We start from the raw sequence: 27454 nt of genomic DNA on the forward strand, positions 1-27454 counted from the left end.
AAACCTGTGTCACCGACACCTGATGATGGAAGTGCCAGGAGACACTAAGCGCCTTTGTAGAGTGTGTCTTAACAGGGAAAGGAGGAACCTGACCCTTGATGGAATAGGCCTGAATCACTATCTTTCTGACCTATCTGGAAATGGTCGCAGAAGAAATGGACAACCCTTACGAGGCCAATCTGCGAGCACAAATAGTGAGACTGACTTCCTGAAAGACTCCGTAGCTGCCAGGTACACCCCAATTGTCCAGATCACATCCAAGGCATGCAAGGCAATTTCCTTCAGATGTTTAGGCCTGGGACACAGGGAAGGCAACACAATGTCTTCATTCAAATGAAAAACAGAGACAACCTTTGGAAGGAATGACGAACAGGGGTGAAGAAACACCTTATCTCTGTGAACCACCAGGTAAGGTGAACGACAGGGTAACCCTGCCAGTTCAGACACTCTGCGCTCAGAGGTGATAGCTACCAAAAAGGACCTTCTGGGACAGCGTAAGCAGGGGAATCTCCCAAAGATTCTCAAAGGGAAGCACCAAAATGAGGTCCCAAGGCGGCAACAGAGACCGCACTGGAGGAACCAAATGTCAGACACCCTAAAGAAAGGTACGCACCAGGGAGTGAGATAAATTCCAGCCTGCAATTGCTGGAGTTTGTCAAACGGAAGGAGCACTCTGGTTAAGGCGGAGTCCAGAGTCAGGCCCAGATAGTCCAGGTTTGTAGACAGAACCAGTGCAGACTTCTGAAAATTCAGAATCCAGCCGAACTCCCGCAGAGTTTCTATTGTGATCTCCAGGTTTTCCACTAAAGCAGTAGGAGACTCCGCTCGCAGAAGGAGATTGTTCAAGTAGCCCAGCACTGCGATCCCCCGTCAGCGTAACAAAACTAGCAAAGGGTCTAACACTTTTGTGAAGACCCGTGGAGTGGAGGCGAGACCAAAAGGTAAACACCACAAACTGATAATACACCTCTCCCACGGCAAAGCGGGGAAAGCGCTGGTGACCGGCACATATTGTAAAGTGAAGGTAGGCGTCCTTGATGTTGATAAAAGCAAGGAAATCCCCCTGATGCAGGAATACCACCACTGTGCGAATGGACTCTATTCAGAACTTCTGCACCAGCACAAAGCAGTTTAGTGCATTAAGGTCCAGGATTGGACGCACTTTGCCTTCCTTCCTGGGAACTGTAAACAGGTTTGAGTAAAAACCCTGAAAACTTTCCGAAGTCGGAACCAGGACAATCACCCCTTGAAGCAACAGGTCTTGTACCACCCCAAACAGACCTTGTGAGCAGTCTGGGGACAGGCGCAAGTTGGAAAGAAAGAACCTTGCCGGGGTAGAAGAGAGAAACTCGATCTTGTAGCCAGACCGAATGACATAGTGGACCCACTTGTCTTGTACCAAGGAAGTCCATGGGTACGGAAACAAGCGAAGACGTCCCCGCACCCCCGATACGGGTGAGGGCGCACCTGATACGGGTGAGTGCTGAAGTAGCCTTGTCCGCGATTCTAGAGAAACCCACGTTGGGTTTGCCAGACCAGGTTCTTTTAGATACTCCAGAGGAGGCCCAGAAAGGCTTCAAGCCCTTGTCAACCCTCAGGGACGAAAAAATTCTTATCAGCCGAGAAGGAAGGCCCACCTCTATGACGAGGTTCCTTGCCCTTAGGAGCATGAGGAAAAAGGGTACTCTTCTCCCCCTTTTAGGATGTCACCCAGGGTAGCTCCAAACAGGCGATCAGTCAAGACCTTTTTAGAAGTCTAGTCCGCAGACCAGCATTTGGACCAAAAGACACGCCGCAGGACCACTGCCGAAACAGAAAGCCGTGCCACTAAGGTAGCCGCATCCAAAGAGGCATCACAGATAAACAGCAACCCCTGGACCAGCTGGTCCACAAGCTCAGCAAAGGCAGAGGGGAGCTGTTTTCCCTCCAGGTTATGGTGTAAAAGCTTAGCCCACTCGGTCACAGTTTGCGACACCAAGGCAATGGTGAATACTGGCCTCAGTGCCAAACCAGCCAGAGTGTACATATTGCGGCAACAGCCTCTGTCTTCCTGTCAGCCGAATCCTTAAAGGCTGGGGACTCTTCAACCAGAATCATGTTGTTCAATCTGGAAACCGGAGGATCCACTTCTTAATAAGGGACTACTCATAGGGGTAGTGCCTAGTAAAGCGCTTAGGGACCCCAAGGGGATGCTTTGGTCCTACCCACTCTTTAGCGACAATTCTGTCAAAATAGGCAGGGAAAGGAAACACCTTTGCTGCTCTGGATGGCTTGTGAGTGCCAAAGGGAACCTGCACCTCTGTTGCAGTTGCGTCCTCCATCTTCAAGGTCTCACGCACAGATACAATCAGTGCTTCCACCAGCGTCTTTTCATGCGCAGTTGCAGACGTGGAGGAATCATCCTCACTATCAGGGGATTCCAGGCGCGTGGTTGCAGACCCAGCAGGGTGACCTACGTTTGTGGCAGCCTAATCAGATTCAGAATCTGATGAGACAGATGAGGCAGGTAAAGGCGGGGGAGGGGCTCTTTGCTAGGCCAAAGCCTGAAAACCACCTCCACCCAGGACACAAAGGACTCCAGGCCTGCCCTCAGTGCATCAATGAATGGTTGGGACCCGGAAGGCCCCACAGCCTCAGAGAGGGGATCAGGTGGGGAGATGTGCTTCAAAGACTCCATGAATCACCAGGGGAACCCCACAAAACAGGTGTAAAACACTGCAAGGGACATCCCTGCAGTGCTGGCCGCATCACCCAGTCACCAGGCACAGAGCACCAAGCGAACCCCAGCCGAGAGGGAGAGAACCTCTCCATACTCACCACCCAGCAGAAACAGGCACCTGCAGCCACCAGGATGATCTTCACTGCACGCACGATGATCAGGAAGTAAAAGGATCCAGGAGTCAGCACCAGGGTATGAGGAGAGGCTCCCACCGCTGAAATCGCAACCCACAGGGCTCCACTGTCATGGCCACCGCTATTTTCAATGGCAAACCACCGAAAAATGGCCACCGCACTACACAAACATGGCCGCCGTGCATATAAACACACAGGCTACAACAAAATGGCAGCCCCGTAATACTTCCAGGGACCCAGGAGGGATCCCTAGGCTCAGGAACAGACCCAGACAGGACAGGGGCCTTGGCAGGAGCCCCCACCAGGTACAACCCCCCCCGGCGGTGCACCCCCCCAGCCCCAATCAACAGTATAGTGCCCTGCCCCCACCCCAGGAGGTGGACTAGACCACCCAAACAGCCCCAGCATAAGTGGAGGGGGGGTAGAATGGAGGACAGATAAAAGGGGGGTACCTGACGGGAACCAGGGGTTCCGACCGTCACAAGGAGGGGCCCACGTCCACCCCAAACCCCTCCAGGGGGAGAGGGGGGGCAGCTGCTCACCATACCACAAACCGAGTGGACACCGCTCCAGACAGAACCCCTCTCCATCTATATGGGGGGCTGTCGGCCAGGAAGAACGCTGGGACTCGAGCCGAGACCCGGTCGTATGCGACCTCGCGAGGCGTTCAACTCACAGGCAAGCCCCCATTCAGTGGGGCTATGTTACGGCCGACCTAGGTCTGTGCACGCTCGCTGATCAGACTGGGGTGACCACTGGATCTAGATTATCCAGCCCATCGCCCAGTCCGGCAGTTGATTGTAGATATCACAGGAAAAATTCAGGAGAAAAAAATTACTATCTAAAAAGAAAAAAATTGCCAGGACCAGAGATCCCAGCAAGGCATTAGGTTCTTACTCCTGACTAGGCAGAAAAAAAAAAACGGAGTACCTATAGCAGGGAGAGGGAGTATACCTCCCGGGACTGCCCATACGCGTAGCCAGACTTTTTTCCTGCCTAGTGTCCTACTACAGTAGGAGGCAGTATAAAGCAACGGTTAAGAATATCAGGAGCTGTGTCTGTCAATGAACAAAAGAGAAATAGGATATTTATACTTCATGTAAAATTATTTTCTTGGAGTCCAATGGGCACAGGAATTTAAACTTTTGGTCATATAGCTGCCTACAGGAGGACTGGATCCTTGCAAACAAATAAACTGTAGGCTAGGCAAGGAAGACCCCTCCTACTACCAGCAGGCCTCAGTTTTGTAGAAAAGCAGTAGTGCAAACATGATTATAAACACAGAGAATGAGACCTGTGTCCCTCAATGGACTCACCCCGAAGTCACTCATCCATGTCTTTATGGACCTTGCTTTGTGCACTGGTCCAATTGATTTAGTGGAGTGGGGGAATTTTGATGTGGGGTTGTTTTTCAATGGTTAGGCTTGGCCCCCTAGTGCCAGGGAAGGGAGCTCTTAACGTGTCAGCATACCAAGACATTTTGGACAATTTCATGCTCTCAACTTTGTGGGAACAGATAGAGCCCATTCCTCCTCCAACATGACTGTACTCCAGTGCACAAAGCAAGGTCCATGAAGACATGGATGAGCGAGTTTGGGGTGGAGGAACTTGACTGGCCTGCACAGAGTCCTGACCTCGACCCGAAAGAACACATTTGGGATGAATTAGAGCGGAGACTGTGAGCCAGACCTTCTCATCCAACATCAGTATCAGACCTCACAAATGCGCTTCTGGAAGAATGGTCAAACATTCCCATAGACACACTCCTAAACCTTGTGGACAACCTTTCCCAGAAAAGTTGAAGCTGTTATAGCTGCAAACAGTGGGCCAACTCAATATTGAACCCTACGGACTAAGACTGGAATGCCATTAAAGTTCATGTGCGTGTAAAGGCAGGCGGTCCCAATATTTTTGACAATATAGTGTATTTCTCCACCCAGCAGCAAGAAATTGTGTCAGACCCAACCAGTCTACTCATTAAGTCTGCAGAGAAAGACCACGTGCTGTGGCAATTCTAACAGTTCCTTACCTGGAAAGCACTCAACCACCTTAATCAGAACTGGGTCTGAAAAGAGCCACATGAGGAACCAAGTGCCTGAAATGTCACTTCCAGGCTATCCATGCAAAGACAAGTCCAGCAGGGACTGAAGTAACGTCTAAAAGCCGGGTTGAGGATGACTGCACCAGACAGCTGCCAATCACAGAGAAGCCCCCAGAGAAGCCTAGTGTAGAGAGTCTTGATTAAAGAAAAAATTACTAGTAAAATTATACGTTAGTCTTTAATAGAGCTGAAGAAAAGACATTCATCCTCCTAGGATACTAGCAAAAAAACTGAGCCATGCTGGCCTACATTTTTTCTGTTGGCCGGTGTCCAATCATCCTGTGGGCCTCAGTAAAACGGACGCGATAACACTTTTTGAGCTAAAGCAATATGTGCAAAAACTTTTGTCCGCCCTGCTACCAGACATTTCGCCTGGAGAATTAAATGTTGACAGGGCATACAGACTCCCAAAACCATCTCATAGAATACAATTCTTCCATGTGAAAGAGCAACTAAAGCAAGCGTCTCAACGGCATTCCCCTCTACCTGACCCCTACTCTGGAATATCCGTATATGCTGACCTATCACAATTCACCATCATGGCACGCAAGCAGCTAGTACCCATCACTAAACTTCTCTGTACCATTCTGTGATTTATAGATGGGGCTACCCAGTCAAACTATTACCAAGGATGAAGTTACCTATAATGTCACCACAGTAAAAGAAGGCCTACGCTTGGCTCGCAAATGGGGTCTACTTCCACCGGACTCTGATTCTACCCATCCGAGAGGGCACTCTCCCCCCGCATCTTCGTCGCAGAGGTTTTCATCTGGACAGAGGGAGGGATGATCCCCATATTCCACCACAGCATAACCGCCCTACTTAACAGGGTCACTGCAAACACATTGCCTATTACGGATGCCTATTTCTGAGGAATTCGACCTCAGTTTGTCACAGTAGCAGAATGCAGTTCAATTACTCTTGTAACCTCTGTACACTATGGCAAGATATTAGAATCCTGGAGAAGACCCCTCTTTCCACCGACGAACTGGAATATGCCTGGACGATTACTACCAGTCTATCATTTGTTTCTTCGCAAACGCGAATGCCAAAAAGAAGGGAGTGTTTATTGCTATTAGAAACTCTGTATCCTTTACCTTGCATGATAAACTTAAAGATGATAATGGCAGATATTTAGTATTAGTGTGTAAGTTGAATAATGTGCAGTAAACCATTGTAAACCTGTTTGCACCTAATCAACGCCAAATATCCTTTATTCGTAATCTTTATAACAAAGTCCGAAAATTGGCAAGGGTTATCTCCTTATAATGGACAACTTCAACTCGGTGGTTGATAAAGCTGCAGACATCTCAAACCCTAGCCCTGCCTATAGACATTCTTTACAACCCTTGCTCAGCACAGAACGGTTGTATGATGCATGGAGATGCCTCCATTCATCTGAATGGGAATATATGTTTTTTCTCACACCCACACACTACTTACTCTAGAATAGATCTGACTATTGTGGATATACATACCTTACAAAATATATCCTGTGCTGACATCCACACTATAACGTAGTCGGATCATGCCCCAATCTCAATAGAAGTCTGAGAAATACATAACGTGACACCTACCATACTCTGGCGTAACAATTAATTTTTGTTTACGCAGCAAGGCCACCGGGAGAAGTTTTCAAGCAGGGAATGCTTGTTGAATAAACTACCGGGCACTAATCCTATGAATGTATGGTCTGCTCACAAGGCGTATATGAGGGGACTTTTGTTTCACGCATCAGCCTTAGAAAAAAAAAAAAAAGACGTCTTAAGGTTCAGTTGGTGACATCTCGCATTGTTTAGCTAGAATCCCTAAACAAAAGAAACACAACACCTATGTTGACTACGGAGGTACTAAACTGCCATAATGAGCTACATCAACTGCTGCTTTGGGAGCAAGAGAAGTCTCAAGTGCCTAAAAGCAACGTACTATTCACAAGGTAATAAAGCTGGTAAATTCCTTTTCAGACAATTGAAAGCCCGGCAGTCTAAATTTAAAATTCCATATCTATTACACTCTAAAAATAACACCAAGATAATTCACCCTAGGGAAATAGCTAATTCATTTATGGAATATTATAAATCCTTATATAATTTAAAGGAGGATGACTCCACTCCTCAACCAACACCAGAACTAATAAAAGCATTTCTAGCATCAATTGAGCTCCGTACGGTGGTTAAATCCACTTTGGAAAAGCTTAAAACTCCCCTTACTGCAGCAGAAGTAGGCAAAGTGATCACCTCTCTAACTAATAACAAATCACCAGGCACTGATGGTTTTTCAGCAGAATATTTCAAGACCTTTAAAGATATCTTACTACCAAACCTCCTGAATGTATTTAAGACAGCAATTGATGCTAGAATATTTCCACAGGAGATGCTACAGGCTATAGTGGTGACCCCACCCAAACCTGGGATGGAGCCTAATTGTCCTCAAAATTTTCAGCCTATTTCTATTCTCAACACCAACTTAAAAATCTATGGGAAAGTTTTAGCTAACCATTTAGCGGAAATAACCTCTTAATTAAATTTGATCAGGTCGGTTTTGTTAAGGGACGCCAGGCTCCAGATGGAATTAGGCGGATGTTGAATCCAATAAAAATTGATGAAACTCGCAAGACCCCCCATGGTCCTGTTGACGCTTAATGCAGAAAAAGCCTTTGACAGGGTCCATTAGGGTTACTTAAGAGCTGTATTAGACAAATTTGGTTTCAAGGGACCTACACTTTCTGCCATTATGGCATTATACACTAATCCCTCTGCTAGAATTTTCACATCGTCAATGCTGTCAGAGAGCTTCACCATATCTAATGGCATTCGACAGGGGTGCCCTCTATCCCCGCTAATTTTCACACTGATGATGGAACCCTTTGCCGAAACCATGAGGAAAAACCCTCACATTGCAGGAATTACTGTTAATCAACTCTCACATAAAATAGGGCTTTCGCCGACTAGGTCATACTCTCCTTAACAAACGACAGTACTTCACTAAAAGCAGTCCATACGGTAATTGATAGTTTCGGAAGCGTATGCTATTATTAAATAAATGTCCCTAAAAGCTTGATCTTGCCTATCAATATTCCGCATAAATCCCTGCAATCATTATACCATTGTCGCTGTGATTCACATTCCATTACCTATTTAGGTACTCAACTGACAACTCCTACATATAAACTATATCAGGTCAACTATATTCCCTTACTTAATATGATGTTGGAAATTAATCAAATAACAAAACACAAACTATCCTGGATGGGGTGCATAGCCGCTTTCAAGATGCTACTTCTACCAAAAATCTTGTATCTGTTCCGCACAATCCCCATCACACTTCCGAACCAATATTTCAATATGTTCAAAAAAGCCCTCAACAGTTTTATATGGAAGGGGAAAAAAAAGCTAGAATTAAATTCTCAATCCTAACGAGACAAACCAAGATGGGAGGAGCGAGTCTACCAAACCTGAAAAACTACCATAGAGCATCCCTCTTAGCCCAACTTAAAGATTGGGCAACTTCCCCAGCAATCAAACCCTGGGCACTACTGGAAAAGTCCCTGCTGGCGTGTAGAGACCTTACAGCATTGTTATACGCTAAAACCACTATGCAACCGGTGTCTCTCCCTTACCATCCAACGTGGGAGTAGAAGCGTGGGACTATTGTCTTACTAATCAAAGTCCTACCGCTCCTGTCAAAACTCTGGAGATACCACTCCATATGTAGGAGTACATTATACCTTCAGACTCAGTAGCACCTTGGATACAGAGAGGTCACTTGTGGATCAAGGACGTGGTCACAGACATGTCTATCCAGCATTCATTCCGCTACCATAAGGTTAGTCATTTCCATCATAAATATAAAATAGGTGGCAGCTGACTGAATGAGGAGGTGTGGAATTATTTACACTCATCCGACACGCAAAAGGGGGCATATCTTGGTTTTACAACAGGCTACAAAGCCCTACCTCTTCCTCTAAAATTCCAGCTTTCATCCAGTGGGAAAAAAGAACTTAACCAAGAGTTCCCATTGGAAACCTGGCTATCTGCTATCCAACATACTCAAAAAGTCACACACTGCGTTTCCCATAAAGAAAACACCTTACAAATCATATATAGATGTTATCTAACTCCTCACCGGCTGAAACTCAGCGGGACAGGGAAATACCTGCGCCGACTTGCGGGTCCTGTGTGTCCCAAATGATGACACAATGCCCGGAGGACTGGGCTCGTCCTCCAAATGTAGAGTTTCCTTAACAGAAACAATCAACTCATCCATGGTCGCGCGTTCTTCAGGCGACCCCGGGGGAGAAACATCAACCCCCTCCACCTCCGCCTCAGACCCCAGCGGGTCTAAGGATGAGCGAGACCCTGAAAAGGGCACGCCCGCCGCAGCAGCCATATCACCATCTGAATCAGAGGAGAGAGATAATCTGGGCCTCTTCCTAGCAGCACGTTCAGCCATCAGCACCTCCATTTTGGACACTAAGGACGCCACTACAGCGGCCAAATCAGGTATAACAGGGGCCACAGCAGAACTGGGGTCCCCAACAGGGCTGGAGGAAATTTGCTATCCTGAGAATCCATCTCGAGGTGAAAATAACAGTGCAATAAAAGGGTACTGTCCCTTTAAAACCGCTGCGGAGTGTGCAGCCCACCGCTATATGTACAGTGACAAAAGACCCCCAATAGGAGAAGAAAACTGAGCCAGAAATGACAAAACAGAAGGTTATGGAAGAGACAGTCTGCAGAGCCCCACAGAGTGTTACCACATCAATTGCTGCTTCAGAGGAAAAAGGAAGTGAGGTCATGAGAGGCTGAACTATAAGCTGCAAATGACCCAGGGAAAATGGCTGCCCATAGAACTGAATGGGAGACTTCGGGAAAATGGCCGCCGACATGTGCATGGAACGATCGTTCTGCCACACCCAAGATGGCGCCGGATGGCGCCAAAACAGCATGTAAATCAGCCCACAGTGAAGCCAACATGCTTGCCCAAATTAAAGATGGCAGACCGCGCGGTTTTTCCCCACTGCGGCCGCCACACACACAAAGTCTGCACCCCCTGACAAACACCGAAGTGACACAGGGGAAGGGGCCCCCACACAGATACACAGCACTGCAGCGCATGTATAGAGAAGACTAGAGCTGCACGATTAATCGTATGAAAATCGCAATCATCGTGCAGCTCTAGAGAAGACCCCCACAGGGATCGCAATAGGGAGCCCCACACCGCCACAGACATGGGGGACACACAGCAACACAGGACTGCCACCCCAGACAGAGGCCCCACACAGAAGTACTTACCTGTACCAGATGGCGTGGGGTGCCTCTCAGAACGGAAGGCCGCTGTCCTCAACTGACAGGGAATGCCGTTTGCCAAGGAAATTACACTGCATATCACAGATTTGTCCAGTGAGGTAGCCACCTCACAGCTGCATCCCTGCGGCGAGCAGGGATGGGTCGTTCATAATGCCAGGACGAACCATGGCTGAACGCTCGATGGCGGGCTGGGGGTCCATCTGACACTCTGCCCTGGAGAACCAGGGCGGTCAGTCCGAATCCCAGCTCCGCAGGAATCCATCTTCATCCGAAGAATCGACTAAAACTAAAGCTGACAAAATAAACAGCTAGTATAAGAAGAAAAAACTGACATTTTCCAAAAGAAATCAAATAAAACGATTAGAAGGCTGAGATCGTAGCCCCAGCACAGGGAAAGCCTAACTACTACTGACGCTAGGCAGAAAGAAACTGAGTTGGGAGTGGTCACTGCAGGGGGGTATTGACTAAGTGGGACAACCCCCATGGGTGTGTATATGCAAATGCTTTTGTTCTTTTGACTAAGTCTTATGCCTAGCTACTCCTACGGAGCTGAAGTCAATACCCAATAGTGATGACTTAGAGGTGGCGGCGACTGTCGGAGGACGTAAGAGAAATAAAGATTGCCCCTTCTTGATTTGTACCCTTTATATACTTTTCTGTACTGCGAGTTTCACTCTGGATCCGGTTAACAAATCATGTAGGCCTTGCAGCATTTGTGATTGTGGTTGTGGTTTTAAGGTACGAGAGAACTTCAGGTAGTAACATAAATTATTATCCTGGTTATGTAAAGGTTAAGTTCACCTTTTGTGAAAAAACAAATAAATGCACATAATTTTTCAGGTAAAAAAAGCGCATTTTTTTTTTTTTTTTACTGCATCCTGTAAAGTATTGCATCTGCGATCAGTAGATCGTGGGTGCAATATCAGGCTTCTGCAGACTCTCAGTCAGCTGTCTGCCCATACCTCTCATATGGACAGACAGTTACTGAAGTCCAGGAAGAATCAATGAACTACGAGAGCCCTCACCAGCACCCTAGTTCATTAAGAACTACAAGCCGTCTGCCTCGGTGGAACTCTGTACTTGCAGATCACTCATTCACAGATCTCTGTGAATGAATGATGTGGCTGCGTGGGTGGAGCCCCGCCCTGCCGCACTGTTTTCAAATTGTGACATCGGGTGCAGGGAAAGGATCCCTTGCCTACTGTTACAGTGAGGGATCGGGGGGTGTGGGCAGGTGCACTAATGTAACATGGAAAAATGTTACATCCTAAATACAGGTGTAACATGTTACAGAGGTAAACTTAACCTTTCATTTCTTTTTTTTTTACTGTACTTTTATTAAATCAAAATTAATCCACTTGGACGAAGTCTGCCATGCAAATATGGGTTAGCCTTTTAGATCTGTTCAAAATCATGCAATGGGAACTTCAGTACCAGAATGCAAGTCAGCATGTATAGCAACATGAGCTGCTGAATGTATTATAGTATGAATAAACTCTACTGCAATGTATTTCTTTATACCTATAAGAAAATAGCATTATTAATGCTTGCTTTTTTTAGTTAGGCTTCCTGTTCTGACTAATAATTTTGTAAGGTATTCCAAGTTCCTTCATTGTCCTTGTATCACACTCAAAAATATATTCTGGGTGTTAAAAACGCAATGTCATAGGAAAAGCTAAAAAGACCTGAGCATACATATGCACTCCATAAAACTCAGACTTTTTTGTTCTGTAATGCATGGTTATCATTTAGCTCTGAGTCACACATCTGACTCATCCAAGTATGAACATTCTCTGTTAGTTCAATGGGACACAGTTATTTATGCAGGTTCACCTATATCAGTTGCCAGCTGTTTGCTGGAGTGTGGTGTGACAGTTGGGATCTGCAGAATGACGTCACAGCAAGTCTGCATTGTGGCTCTCGCTAGAGATCCAAGCCAATAATCAGCCATGTTGTCTAGTTCTGGCGTCTCTTCTCCTGAAACACACAGACACACAAATAAGGTTTGGCAAAAGTATCATTGTTCCTCCGATATACATACATTTTATACAAATAATTTGACCAAGATGTGGTAAAGAGGAACTATAGTGTTCTTTAGATCTAGATGTAAAAAATAGTTTGACTGGCTACAAAAAATCTCATTAGTGTGCATTCCATATTTCCTAATGATATATGTATAAAAAGGTGGTCATATTTGATCACTAGATGTAGAGATACAGCTGCAAGAAAAAGTATGTGAACCCTTTGGAATGATATGGATTTCTGCACAAATTGGTCATAAAATGTGATCTGATCATCTTCTAAGTCACAACAATAGACAATCACAGTCTGCTTAAACTAATAACACACAAAGAATGAAATGTTGCCATGTTTTTGTTGAACACACCATGTAAACATTCACAGTGCAGGTGCAAAAAGTATGTGAACCCTTGGATTTAATAACTGGTTGAACCTCCTTTGGCAGCAATAACTTCAACCAAACGTTTCCTGTAGTTGCAGATCAGACGTGCACAACAGTCAGGAGTAATTCTTGACCATTCCTCTTTACAGAACTGTTTCAGTTCAGCAATATTCTTGGGATGTCTGGTGTGAATCGCTTTCTTGAGGTCATGCCACAGCATCGCAATCGGGTTAAGGTCAGGACTCTGACTGGGCCACTTCAGAAGGCGTATTTTCTTCTGTTTAAGCCATTCTGTTGTTGATTTACTTCTATGCTTTGGGTCATTGTCCTGTTGCAACACCCATCTTCTGTTGAGCTTCAGCTGGTAGACAGATGGCCTTAAGTTCTCCTGCAAAATGTCTTGATAAACTTGGGAATTAATTTTTCCTTTGATGATAGCAATCCGTCCAGGCCCTGACGCAGCCCCAGACCATAATGCCCCCACCACCATATTTCACAGTTGGGATGAGGTTTTGAAGTTGGTGTGCCTCTTATTCACCACACATAGTGTTGTGTGTTTCTTCCAAACAACCCAACTTTGGTTTCATCTGTCCACAGAATATATTTTGCCAGTACTGCTGTGGAACATCCAGGTGCTCTTGTGCAAACTGTAAACGTGCAGCAATGTTTTGTTTGGACAGCAGTGCCTTCCTCTGTGGTATCCAGGCCCGGACTGGGACAAAAAATAGGCCCGGGCATTTTAGGCTGAGCAGCCCTTTTTTTTTTTTTAAAAAACAAAATGACCAATGATGATAAACTACCGGTTTCTCTATGTTTTTTAGTTATATTTAGCCTGCACACCCATGCAATCCGATTCTGCAAATCGCGCTGCGTTTTGAAAACCGATTGCGGGGTGTCGTTAAGCTAACATACACTCCACAATCTGTTTGCATGGAAGGGTTGCTATTTAGATGCAGTATGCATTTAGTGTGAACCCAGGCTAAGAGATAACAGGTAATTTTAGGGTACATTAAAAATATATTACCCAATTTTTGGGTAAAATATAAAAGATGAGTTTGTGTCAAGTAAATAAATACCCACCATGTCAAACCTTAAGACTATGCATGCCCGAAAATAGCAACACATTTCAGTACCCTATATTTTCCATAGGCAAAGGTATTAAAGATCATAGAGGTCATCAGTTCAGAGTTAACCATGAATAATGATCCTATAATTATTGCTCTCATTCCAGTGCGCAGGGTCATATATTACATGTGTAGAAAAAAAAAAAGGTTTTTGTTCACAGGCGCCCCCAAAATTTGCATGTAATTTCGTATGGTGGCGGTGGGATAGGGATGACATCAGTAGCAGTGGTGGTGGGGATAGGGATGACATCAGTGGCAGTGGGAATAGGAATGACATCAGTGGCAGTGGTAGTGGGGATTGGGATGATATTAGTGGCAGTGGTGGTGGGGATAGGGGTGACATCAGTGGCAGTGGTGGTGGGGATAGGGGTTACATCAGTGGCAGTGGGAATAGGAATGACATCAGTGGCAGTGGGGATTGGGATGACATCAGTGGCAGTGGTGGGGATAGGGATGACATCAGTGGCAGTGGTGGGGATAGGGATGACATCAGTGGTGGTGGTGGGGATAGCGTTGACATCAGTGGTGGGGATAGAGATAACATCAGTGGCAGTGTTGAGGTAGGGATGACATCAGTGGGAATGATGAGGATAGGGTTGACATCAGTGGGAGTAGTGGTAAGGATAGGGATAACATCAGTGGCAGTGGTGGTGGGGATAAGGATGACATCAGTGGCAGTGGTGGTGGGGATAGAAATGACAATGTTCACTGCCACTGATGTCATCCTTATCCTCACCACAATTGCCACGGATGTCATCCCTATCCCCACCACCACCGCTACTGATGTTATCCCTATCCCCCCATCACCACTGCCTCATGAGAGGGGTGGAGATCAGACAGAGGGATGGCATCAGGCAGAAGGATGGCGGTGGGAGGGATGGGATCAGGCAGAGGGATGGCAGTGGGAGAGATGGGATGAGGCAGAGGGATGGCGGTGGGAGAGATGGGATGAGGCAGAGGGATGGCGGTGGGAGAGATGGGATCAGGCAGAGGGATGGCGGTGGGAGAGATGGGATCAGGCAGAGGGATGGCGGTGGGAGAGATGGGATCAGGCAGAGGGATGGCGGTGGGAGTGATGGGATCAGGCAGAGGGATGGCGGTGGGAGAGATGGGATCAGGCAGAGGGATGGCGGTGGGAGGGATGGGATCAGGCAGAGGGATGGCGGTGGGAGGGATGGGATCAGGCAGAGGGATGGCGGTGGGAGGGATGGGATGAGGCAGAGGGATGGTGGTGGGAGAGATGGGATCCGGCAGAGGTATGAGGGTGGGAGAGATGGGATGAGGCAGAGGTATGACGGTGGGAGAGATGGGATGAGGCAGAGGGATGGCAGCGGGAGGGATGGGATCAGGCAGAGGGATGGCAGTGGGAGGGATGGGATCAGGCAGATGGATGGCCGTGGGAGGTATTGGATCAGGCAGAGGGATGGGATCAGGCAGAGTGATGGCAGTGGGAGGGATGGGATCAGGCAGAGTGATGGCAGTGGGAGGGATGGGATCAGGCAGATGGATGGCCGTGGGAGGTATTGGATCAGGCAGAGGGATGGCGGTGGGAGGGATGGGATCAGGCAGAGAGATGGCAGTGGGAGGGATGGGATCAGGCAGAGGGATGTGTGTAGCTGTTTTCTGTTTTTAATTACGCCTGCTAAGCCAGAACAATGCTCTGACTGCCGGAGGCCAGAGAACCACAAATCCCAGCGGTGTTGTGCCCTTTCCTTACCTTGCAGGCCTTGGGTGCCGGTGTCTGCGGTGCGGCTGCACACTGTTCCCACTTCCCGATCAAGCAGAAGGGGTCCCCTCTAGCACCCCCTTTACAGTCAGTCACCTGACCCCTTTGTTTCCACCCCTCCTGAGCTACGCTGGATGGCTGCGGAGCCGGCCGCAGTGAGCGGCGCTGGGCTCAGCATCAGCCCGGCGGCTGCCACTAGGAGTGGGGACAGTCACATACCCGGCCAGAAGAATATGCGCTAAAGCGGCCCTCTCCGCTGAATCGGCCGCGGAGAGGCCAGCTCGGGACTCGGAGGGACACACACAAAGTGACATGCGCCCGAAGGCCTCGGCCCACAGGGCATATGCCCGGTCTGCCCTATGGCCAGTCCGGGCCTGGTGGTATCCTCCCATGAAATCCATTCTTGTTTAGTGTTTTACATATTGTAGACTCGCTAACAGGGATGTTAGCATTTGCCAGTGACTTTTGTAAGTCTTTAGCTGACTCTCTAGGATTTTTCATCACCTCATTGAGAAGTCTGCGCTGTGCTCTTGCAGTCATCTTTACAGGACGGCCACTCCTAGGGAGAGTAGCAGCAGTGCTGAACTTTCTCCATTTATAGACAATTTGTCTTAGCATGGACTGATGAACAGCAAGGCGTTTGGAGATACTTTTATAACCCTTTCCAGCTTCATGCAAGTCAACAATTCTTAATCGTAGGTCTTCTGAGAGCTCTTTTGTGTGAGGCATCATTTACATCAGGCAATGCTTCTTGTGAAAAGCAAACCCAGAACTGGTGTGTGTTTTTTTATAGGGTAGGGCAGCTGTAACCAACACCTCCAATCTCATCTCACTGATTGGACTCCAGTTGGCTGACATCTCACTCCAATTAGCTCTTGGAGATGTCATTAGTCTAGGGATTCACATACCTTTTCCACCTGCACTGTGAATGTTTACATGGTGTGTTCAATAAAAACATGGGAACATTTCATTCTTTGTGTGTTATTAGTTTAAGCAGACTGTGATTGTCTATTGTTGTGACTTAGAGGATGATCAGATCACATTTTATGACCAATTTGTGCAGAAATCCATATCATTCCAAAGGGTTCACATACTTTTTCTTGCAGCTGTATGTCATGTTTACCATACTATGGTAGGTTTTAACATATTCCATGCAGGGAGATTTACTTGACAATCTCAAGGTCAGACTTTGAAATTAGCTGGGAAAAATTGCTGTATTGTGCTACCACGATTACAAATTAGAAATGTGTAGTTCTTAAAACACTAATAACATTTACCATCATGTTTACATTAAACTAGAACTATAGGCACAACTTTTTTTTTTTTTGTTTTGGATAGGGTAAGGGATGGTTATAACCCCTGTCAGCTTTTTTTGGTCATCTGTGACCTGTTGGGGAGATTTGTTTTCACTTCCTGTCCTACAGCAGAAACAGGAAGTGAGAAGAAATCTCTGCTAATTAAGGGAAACCATTGTGGAACTATTGTCCCCATTGGAAGATTTATCCTCCATTAATTTTCTGGGGACAACCCAAATTTTTGACTTTTCTTTTAACTTTTACTTTCAAAGATAATAGTAAACCGGACAAATAGAGATGGTGAATTTCTGTAATGCAGGCACAGACAACAATAAAATCCTAATAGGTGTTCTAATCCAAAATGAAAAAACAAATCATCAGGGGCGTATTTATGCGGCAACTGAATGGGACATCAGGACGTCATAAGAGGAGGTGACAGGAACTCAGCAGTCATCCCAACCAGCGTGGAGGTGGTGAGATCACTGCCTGAGTGTTACCAAGCACCATTTTATGCTTCAATCGTGTTTTAATGTTTTTTTTTTTTTTAAATCCAAACTCTTTTATTGTCAGTAAAGGTCAGTACAAAAATATAGTAGCAACATAAATCTTCTCATACAGGATAAACAGACATGAACAAATACATAGGAATAAAGAGGATAATAATGTCTAATATATCAATAGCTGTAAATGGGTTGCTAAAACTCCAGAATCATCCTTTGGGTTAGAGAGTGAAATCAACAGACAGTCTGCACATAAATGTCAAGGCTATAGGACAAATAATAATAAAGCAATAAAAACTAAACAGTGTTCATAAGGTGGGAATATCAAAAACTTACAGCAGCAGCCTATCCATTACTAGTTGCTGGGGGGCCAACCTTGGTGAGTCCAGCCACCCCTGCCAAAACAAATGAAACATACATATGGCATTACGGTGGCGGTAGGCTAGTTGCTCTCTCAGTAGTAAAGAATTAACATGTTCGATCCATTGTGTAACAGTTGGGATGGTGGGGTCCATCCAGTTTCTAGCTATCAGCTTCCTAGCTAAATAGAGGAGGCCTAGAATCATTAGGTATGCTGCTGGTTGGTACAATTTAGGGTCTAGAATACCCAGCAAACACACTAAGGGATCAGTAGTTATATGAACTTGAGAAACTAGAGAAACAGTTTGTGCCATTTGCAGTAAAATAGATTAACTGGAGCTCTATACGCTCGGTGTAGTATAAAGAACTGGGAGAGCTTATGTGATGAGAACAGGGATATAGATGGCACTGATTTTAATGCCAAATCTTCCACCCACGTTATCCTACTCCTGAAAGATGCACGGTCCTGTACGCTGGCAAGCAGCCGTTGATATATACAAAAGATTAACCCTCTCTGTCCTGATGCCGGAATCACCTAAGGGATCAGCAGTGACTCTGATTTATGGAATGCACCGATATGTTGTTGGGCTTGGATCGCATGCCTAAGCTGTAAGTATTGCTAGAAGTGTTTATGGGATAACAGAAATTTAGGGTGTATCTGATCATATGATTTAAAGCCGAGTTCCACACAAATTTTCAACTTAACTGATTTCAGCAGTGTTTTTTTAAAAAAAAAAAATGAATTGGGCAATAATTTTTTTTTTTTTCGGGTCCCTTACCATTTTTTAGGGGATAGTTTGTCCTACTTCTTCCTTCTGCGCCCGCGGCCTCGGACGTCACTTCCGGTTTCGCATTGCGTCCTGGGAGATGTGCGTCATCAATCCCAGGAGGCAATGGGCATGGCCGGCCGCTCCTCTCATTGCTGATCGCAATCTACAGCGCATGCGCGAGATTGCCAGATGCATTCTGGGTAGCCACCTTGCATGGAAGAGGGAACAGAGGGACACAGCGGCTTCAGATACACACACCGGAGATGGCCGAGCTCTGCAATCATTTTTAAAAGTAAGAAATTATCTACAATCAAATACTGTACTAGTTCTAAAGTGGAGAATAGTGTTAATGTACATGGCGAAATATTAGTATTAAAAAGTTGTATTTTTTTTTTTTTTTTTAAGTATTTTCGGCTGGAACACTGCTTTAAGTACACCATCAGAAAATGTCTGATATATTTAAAGTAAGCCCCTATGTCTCCATTCATGGAAGCCCTCTAATTTAGCCAATTCCGGGTATATTGGATTATTCCAGAAGGGAGTGAAATTCAAAGAAATCTGTCAGCTTCAGAGAGGTTTTTAATGCACTCCAGACTCTACGCAGAACAACCACAATGGCTAATGAGGGCGGGAGAGCAGGCAAAACCATCCCCAAGTGACACTGCGGGTAAAGCAGGGTCAGAGGTAGTAATGAGGCTAACCGTGGAATCCCTATTACCTGTATGGCCCCAGCCAGCCAGCTGTTGGATTTGGGCAGTAGAAAAGTACATTTTAGGATGTGGTACAGCAAGGCCTCTCTTATCTTTGGCATATTTTAAAGTCGCAAGTTTAATTCTAGGCTGTTTTTTCCAAATAAGGTATTGGAACTGGGAATCTATACGTTGAAACCACCTCCGAGGAATCCACATAGGCGAATATTAAAAAATGTAGCGCAGTTGGGGCATACAGATCATTATAAATTGACCCTACCAACTACCGATAAGAGAAGTTTACACCAGCTACGACACTTTAATCGCTGTTTGTCCAGCAGCGGTGCCAAGTTTAATTTTAGGTATTGAGTTGGATCAGGAGATATTACCACTCCAAGATATTTGAACGAGGTAGCTATTGGGATCTGCAGCATATCAGCTGGTAGCAAGATCCAATGACATAAGAATAGATTTGTCCCAGTTGATACTAAATCCTGAGAAAGCGCCAAACATAAGAATAATCCACATCAGAGTCTAAAATGAGCAAGCGGTATTTCCCAAATATAATAGCGCGTCAATAGAGTGAAATTTTCTCCTTTAACCCACCTCTGCGGAATCCAACAACTGACGGGGTATTTCATACCGGGATGGCCAAAGGCTCAATCGCCAGAGCAAAGAGGAGAGGAGATAGAGGGCACCCCTGCTGTGTACCCCTATATAAAGAGAAGGAGGGAGACATTTTTTTATTAACAGGGATCCAAGTTCGAGGACCTGAGTACAGAACCTGTACCCTATTTGTAAACCTAGGTCCCAACTCGAATCTTGAAAGAACTTCTCAGAGGTAGGGCCAAACCACATTATCAAAGGCTTTAAAAGTTGCAAATATATCCACACCGGATGTACATAATTCTCTGATACCCAATTTAATTACATCGACAGAGGTCATCTCTGTGCTCTGGCCACCATAGCCAACATATGAAGTTCGTGGGCCGCGAGAAAGGGGCATTGCTCCTTGCACAAGAGAGAATTTATCTAAGGCCTGGTTGAGATAAGTATTATAATCCTCCAATGCCAGAACAAGGATGTCTGGGCATGGGACCATAAATTGTGCCAAGCATTTCAGGGTTTCAGTGGAGAAAAGTGGAGGGATGTACACAGTTGCCAGTATACACATAAAACCATTGATCTTACACAGCAAAAAACATCGCAACCATTTACATCCAATTGCTGCCGCACACAGACAAATGTTACTGATTTGGAGATCAGTACACTCACTCCCCTTGAAAAGGAGGAGTAAGTTGAGTGATACTGGAGGGGGTAAGTTCTGGAGCAGAGCAGTTGGATGGTTTCAGGTGTCACATGGGTTTCCTGTAAGCAGATCAAGGAAGGTTGCAGTCTCCTAAAACAACCAAAGACAGCACCTTGCCTGACCCTATCACCCGAACATTCCAGGATAATAGATCTAGTCTAGTAGATATATCCAACATTATCAAGATAGGGGGCTATGAACATTACAAGGGGATCCCCCCCCCCCCTCACCCACCAGGATACCAGGAAAACATTACCATCATGTAAAGATCGTTCAAAAGTATTATGAGCAACCAATGAAAGGTTTTCCTGTCAACTAAAGATGAAGGTTGGAGTCCACTGTACTACCCTTTTTCAGAGCAGGTAGAGTCTGCAGCTTTTCTAATATAGATATGTCCCACCTGTAGGAAAAAAAGTCCCTGCAGACAAAGTCCATTGTCTGCAGGGCCAACCGGGCCCATAAAAGTAACAAATAGCCCTGCAACCCAGAGTAGTGTTGTCCACACAGGTCTTTAAGGCTGGGGGGGGAAAGAACATAGTGCCCTGGACAGAAACATTACAGGTAGTAAGTATAGCACTGCTCAGCCAATCGCTGTGAAATGCAACAAATAAACCAAGGGGGCTTTTTGCTTGATGGAAGTAGGCGTTATTTAAAACAGCTCAAGGGGTCTGCTTCACAAATGGATCACCAAATGAAGGATGAGCCAAAATTTTTATGGCGGTACATTGTGTGCCAGGTTACCCTCTTCACGATCCAACCAATGCATGACCGTTGATGGGTTGCCAAAGAACTGAGTGGCACCATTGGCAATGATCTTAAGTTTGGCAGGATAAAGCATAAAATATTGGACATTCAGGCGCAGCCTCTTAACATCTGTAAATTTTGCCCAGTTAAAAGGATTCTTTCCTTCCGCTCATTCAGGTATCCCAACTGCTTGCACATTATTTCTGTGGAGATGGTTCTCAAGTTCCCACAATCTAGCAGCATTTGTGGATGATACGGATTGGATATAGCGCACATCACACTGAAGGTGTTGCCACTCAACCTCATTTACGCTATTTTGACCTTTCAGGGTCGTAGTGAGGTCCTTGAGTTTTTTTTTATATCCTGGCAAACTAATGTGAGCTCAACTTTCATGCCTTTAACCTATTCTGCAAAAGAGGAATTCCCAGTCATTACAGCAGAAAAGATTTCTCTCAGGGTAGGCTCAGGGCCTGCTTCAGGAGACTGAGGAAGGGAGCAAGGGAGCAGCGTGGAGCTGAGTATTCACCTCAGAGGCATTGGCAGCAGGCTCAGGAGGGAGTGTAACATCTACAGAGGGCGTCGGCGGTGGATACTTTCCTTGGGCTTTAGAGAACAGCCGCTGTGCAGCTTCCTTTTGCCTCTTGGGCCACCGGATAGGGCGCCATGCGGGTGCTCGGTCCCCGCCTAGACATCTTCTGAACACAAAATAACCTCTGGTAATGCGAGCAGGGGGGTAGTTCAGAGAAGGTATCAGGGCTCTGGGTATCAGGTTTAGGTATCAGGGAATCAGGGTTAGCAAGGGCAAGGATGGCAGTGATAAGCAGGATTTTGTGCAGGATTCCAGCAGAGCTGCTTAGAAATACATCTGGTTACATTCTGTTCTGGCCACGGCCCCATTTTAATGGTTTTAAAAGTGAGTGTACTTCCTTTTTAATATAAAGCTTATAGTTGGAAATAATAAACTAATCGGGAGGCATTTTGTTCTCTTTCTTCTGCATATGCTTGCTGATATGAGAATTAATGGAATAAGAAATTTGGAGATTCAGCCTGAATATTTAGAACGGAGTTAAACAACATTCACAGTATTGACATGAGAATGAATGGAAATTAGGACGGTTAGGGGTCACTCTAAAGGGAGTGGGACTCCCTTTACTTACTTTGGTGGTGGATTTAAGGTGCATCATCTTCAGAAAGAATTGACATTTGTGTGGGACACCTTTTTTATTTAAAGGCTCATTTTTACATTGATTTTTGTTCTATATTTATTTCTTGAATGGTTTGTTTGCACTACTGTGGATTAATATTAGTGTGACACTTATGCTTTTTTCACTTTTTTGAGATTATTAAAAAAAATTTGCCTTACTTTAAAATAAAAAAACAAAACAAGAGGAAAAAAAAACTTTGCATTAGGCTTAAAGAGGAATTTCAGGTATGGATATATTTACATTGAACCAGCTTGCAGATACTATACACACGGATCCCTCTAGAAGCTGGAAATCAGTAGACATCAATACTACAGTGATCTACAAATTCCATTTTCACTTTGACTTTAATATGTTATTTTCATATTGACTGCATATGTGCTTCAGGTTTTGACTTTTTGAAATGACAGACTCCATAGGACAGCCAAGCACCTAGTGTTTCCAGGCAACAATTTTTACAACCATTTCTCCCAAGACAAAGTTACCTGTCTCCTATCACTGTAATCACAATAACTAAGATATTTTGGAGAGAAAAATGTAAAGATAACAAATTTGCAGACAAGGCATTAGGTTAGCCTGAGAAGCATTAATATTTGATTAGGATGTGCCTTCTGGGTGTATGCAATATGCAGCCTGTGTGTTTAACATTCTAAAACAACTTGGCACACGAAAGTCATCAAAGAAAGACTTCAGTTTTTTAAAAAATTGTTAAGAGGTTTATTACTCAGACTAAAGTACAAAATGATTGATAGGATATGAAGATTTTGGTGCATTGTTTTTGGATCCAACAATCTGCCAATGATAGTACATGGAATGGGGCTTTCATTCGAGTTAAAAAAAGGGTAGTCACCTTTGCTCTGAACTGCTCTAAAAGGTGGAGGTGCAGGATTAAAAAAATAAATATACATACTCGCCTACGTGGATGCAGCATCGGTTCAATGCTGCATATTCCCCCTGCCACCTCTAAAAACTGAGAGAACGAAGCGATCAAAGACTGCTGATCTCTCAGTTCTTGGTATTCAGTGAGCAGGTGACTGCCACTTACCGGCTCTCTGCTCTGATCTCCCACACTCACTGGAGTGCCAAGCTGGGGAGGGGGCGGGCGCAGCTGGCTCAGGCTCCCAGCAGTGCCCTAAGAAGCTCAGCCAGCTGCCAGTCCAGGCATTTGGGTAGATCACGACATTAAAGTCTAGATCACTCCAGAGTTTGGACTGGCTCAGTGATGTCAGCTGACAGCGGAATTTAGCCTGTTGTCGGCTGAATCTTGGTCACAGGAGTGCAGAACTAATTGCACTCCTGTGACCTACAGAGGTGGGGCCAAAAGAGCTTTGGCCCTAATTCTCTTTTAAGTTGTATGAATCTTGTGGGGAATTAACAAAGAGTTGTGCAAGCACAAACTTGTACAACTCTTCTAAATTTAGAACAATTAGCAGATGCAGCTCATATTTAAAAGGGACAGTTCTGAGAGGCTAAACCATCTGCAGTTTCAGGCATCTGGATGGATCTCAACATTAAAGTCCAGATCCCTCCAGAATCTGGACCAGCTGAGCGACATCAGCAGACAGCGGACTTTAGTCCTTTGTTGACTGAATATGGGTGATAGAAGAGAAAAACTAATTGAACTCCTGTGACCTACAGAAGTAGGGCCAAATCCTCAACACTTCAATTATTGATTAAAACTGAATTCCAGGTATGACTTTTTTTGTATAGTTACACTGGTCCAGCTTGGACAAATATAAGTATGCGTATGCCATCCCATAGATAATCTTTTCTTCTTAACTCAGTTGGCAACCTTCTTTGCTAGCTAGCTCAACTTCAGCTCTCTGTGGGTCATGGAGTACTGCAAATGCACAATGGCTTCTCTATAGGGTTTAACAAAAAAAAAACAAAAAAAAAAAAAACTGTCTATTGCAAGCCCACAGGGAGCTTGCTTCTCCGTTAGGGTCTTATGAAGAAGCTGTCAAGCACGCACAGTACTCCAAAGCAGTGTTTCTCAACCTTTTTTTCAGTCAAGGCACCCTTTAAAAATTATGAACAGTCCCAAGGCACCCTTTAAAAAATTATGGATAGTCTTGAGGCACACCATTCTAAAATGAAAACACAATTCTAACAGTTTTACATAGTGCAGCAACATCCACAAGTCCAGGTAGGACACCCAACATTAGAGGTAATTTATTCTTTCACTTTGCAAACCGGTACGGACTAGTATTCCAATGTTTCTCTTCTTCAGTTTTTCTCCATCACTCAGCAAATCTAACCCCAACGCTGATGGAGAGGGGCAGTGGAGGATCAAACAAGAATGCTATGTAGGTGACTGACATCCTCCTCATCAAGTGATAATGCCTTTAGTCATTAGGATGCCGGCAGATAGAAGGTTGTAATGGTGCACAATGAAAATCTTTGGCTTTGTGTAACTAAAAGGCAGCCTTCATCCACACGCCGGCATGTATACAACGTTTGGGCAATTTGTAGGCATTTTGCTAAGGCACCCTTTAAGAAACCTCAAGGCACCCTGATTGTAAAGAGGACTAGAGGAGCCATCTGATAGGTAGGATGCAAAGAGTAACAGAGGTTATATAAGGTAAGCAGAAAGGGCATCTATGGAATGGAAATAGGGTTGCCACCTCCTCCCTTTAAACACATTTTAATTACACAGATTCTGAGGCTAATTTAATTCAGATCAGACACTGAATGAGTTTATTGTCCACCTTAATCAGCCACAGAATCTGTGTAATGAATATGTGTTCGGGTTTAAAGGGATGAGAAGGCAACCCTAGATGGGAAGAGGGAGCAGTGGGGACTCATTCATGTAAAATTATCCTTTAACCTAACCGTTAACCTCAACTTAAGCCTTACACATCCTGATTTATCTTGTCATGCACCAAATGTACTGTACACTCTTACACCATAACTGGCTATGAAAGCGCTCTGTTCTTAGCGAAGATCTTGGTGCAGAAGACAACCAATTTGCAAACGTGATTGTATTTGGCTATTGCTATCCTCAGCAGTCTCCACAGAGCTGAGTTTCAATTATCAGCAATGTTCTTTGGTCTTCTGCACTGAGAGGGTTACCGTTGATCGGTCTCTCGTATTTTTCTAAAGGTTCCCATGGTTTCTTAGGCTGATCAACCATGCCCAACCATAGGCTGATGATCCAGTTATAGTAAAGGAATACTATCACATAATTTTAGCAATGTTTTAGCAATTTGACTGGATTGGCTCATCTTAATATTTGCAAACACTGTAGAGAAAATCAACAGCGCACCCCAGGATAAAAGCCCACAAAGATGAATTCAACTAATACAAATGGCAAAATCACATGAACCTCTGCTCTCTAACCTGATTCATTCAGCAATTAGTTTGTCTACAATTGCGCTCATTGTTGAGTGAAACACATTAGGGGGCAGAAGTTCCGATAATTTTGCCATTTGCACTAGAGGGGATTCTTTATTGGCATTTATTTTGTGCGGCTTGCCTTTCTCTATAAGGTTTGCAGATAAAAACTTGAAGAGATAAAATGCTTGGGCAGCTAGAATCTGTGGCTGGAGAAGCACAGGCACAGAATCTGCAGCACAGCATTCACACTACTTAAATGCATCATCTTAAAATCTATTGAGCATAAAAAGCTAAGAATCTGCATTAAAATCCTTACAATCTAAATAGTGTACATTTTTTCCCTCACAAACAAAAGATGCACTTAAGAAATAAACAGTTGCAGGTTTAAAGGATAAGGTTACCTTAACCACTTGCCGACCGCCGCAAGTACATATACTGCGGCGGTCAGCCCCTCACAGGCAAAGTGACATACCGGTACGTCACTAGCCTGTGAGGCTCTGGGGAGCGAGCGCGCGCCGCCGGAGGCGCGCTCCTGCGCGGTCACAGGCCCCCCCGCGCGTGTGACCGGCGGACCTGATGTCCGCCGCTCACTCACGATCGTCCGTGACAGCGGGAGAAAGGCAGGTGGCTAGTGTAAACAAGCCGCCTGTCATTCTCCCCTGTGTAGGAACAGTGATCATACGGTTCTACTATGTAGGACTGTTGATCATTGTTCCTATACCTCAAGCCACAGCCAATCACAGTTAGAATAACGCGCCTAGGGGGACACACAGCCCCTCCCTCTCAAATAAAGTTAACCCCTTCACTACCAGTGCCATTTTACAGTAACAGTGCATATGTATAGCACTGATTACTGCAGTAATGTCACTGGTAACCCCAAAAGTGTCAAAAATGTCAGTCAAGGGTCCGATCTGTCCGCCCCAATGGCGCAGTACCGCAAAAAAACAACAAAAATGACAAAAATCTTTCCCTTTGTTAGTAAACGCGATAACTTTTGCGCAAACCAATCAAAATACGCTTTTTGCGATTTTTTTTACCAAACATATGTAGCATAAAACAAATTGGCCGAAAATGTTAAAAAATTTTGATTTTTACATTTTTTTTGGGGAATATTGTCGCTTGCAATATTGACGCTCTTTTTTTGTTTATAGCGCATGATCAAAAAAAAAAAAAAAAAAAAAAAAAATCGCACAGGTGATCAAATACCACCAAAAGAAAGCTCTGTTTGTGGGAAAAAAAAGGACGTCAAATTAGTTTAGGTACAGCGTCGCACGACCGCGCAATTATCTGTTATAATAATATATATAAGTCACGCAGTGCCGAATCGCAAAATACCCCCTGGTCAGGAAGGGGGTAAAATCTTCCGGGGCTTAAGTGGTTCAAAAATAAATAAATAAATAAATGTCCATCTTTTTGCAGGTAAAAGAAGCATCAATGAACTACCACAGCGCCGTGGTAGTCCATTGAGAACTACAAGCCAACAACTGCAAAGGCTGCAATCCTGTAGTTTTCAATTCAATGAACTCTGTGAATGAGTGACAAGGCTGTGTGTGGGGGGGGGGGGGTAGGGGGCCTTACATTATGCAATTTTCTTTCCTTCGATCACAGGTTGAAGGAAAGAAAATCATCCGATTTATCTTTAAACACAGTCAGTGTTAATGGGGGAATCCCTCTAACTGGACTATTGTATTCTGACAGCGGGAGGTACGAATACAAGAATACAATGATCACTGCT

At 45.0% G+C, this 27454-nt stretch overlaps 1 protein-coding gene across 1 annotated transcript in view; it reads right to left on the reverse strand.

The window, feature by feature from the left end:
* The window catches only part of COG7 (component of oligomeric golgi complex 7), a 119055-nt gene that overhangs the window by 989 nt on the left and 90612 nt on the right, over positions 1-27454 (reverse strand). The window contains exon 17 of the mRNA XM_082260267.1: positions 12097-12240. Coding sequence (XP_082116393.1) covers positions 12097-12240 — 144 coding nt within the window. The remainder of the gene's footprint in view (positions 1-12096; positions 12241-27454) is intronic.

The sequence above is a fragment of the Pelophylax lessonae genome, assembly GCF_965119305.1.
Source record: "Pelophylax lessonae genome assembly, chromosome: 6".
Taxonomy (NCBI): domain Eukaryota; kingdom Metazoa; phylum Chordata; class Amphibia; order Anura; family Ranidae; genus Pelophylax; species Pelophylax lessonae.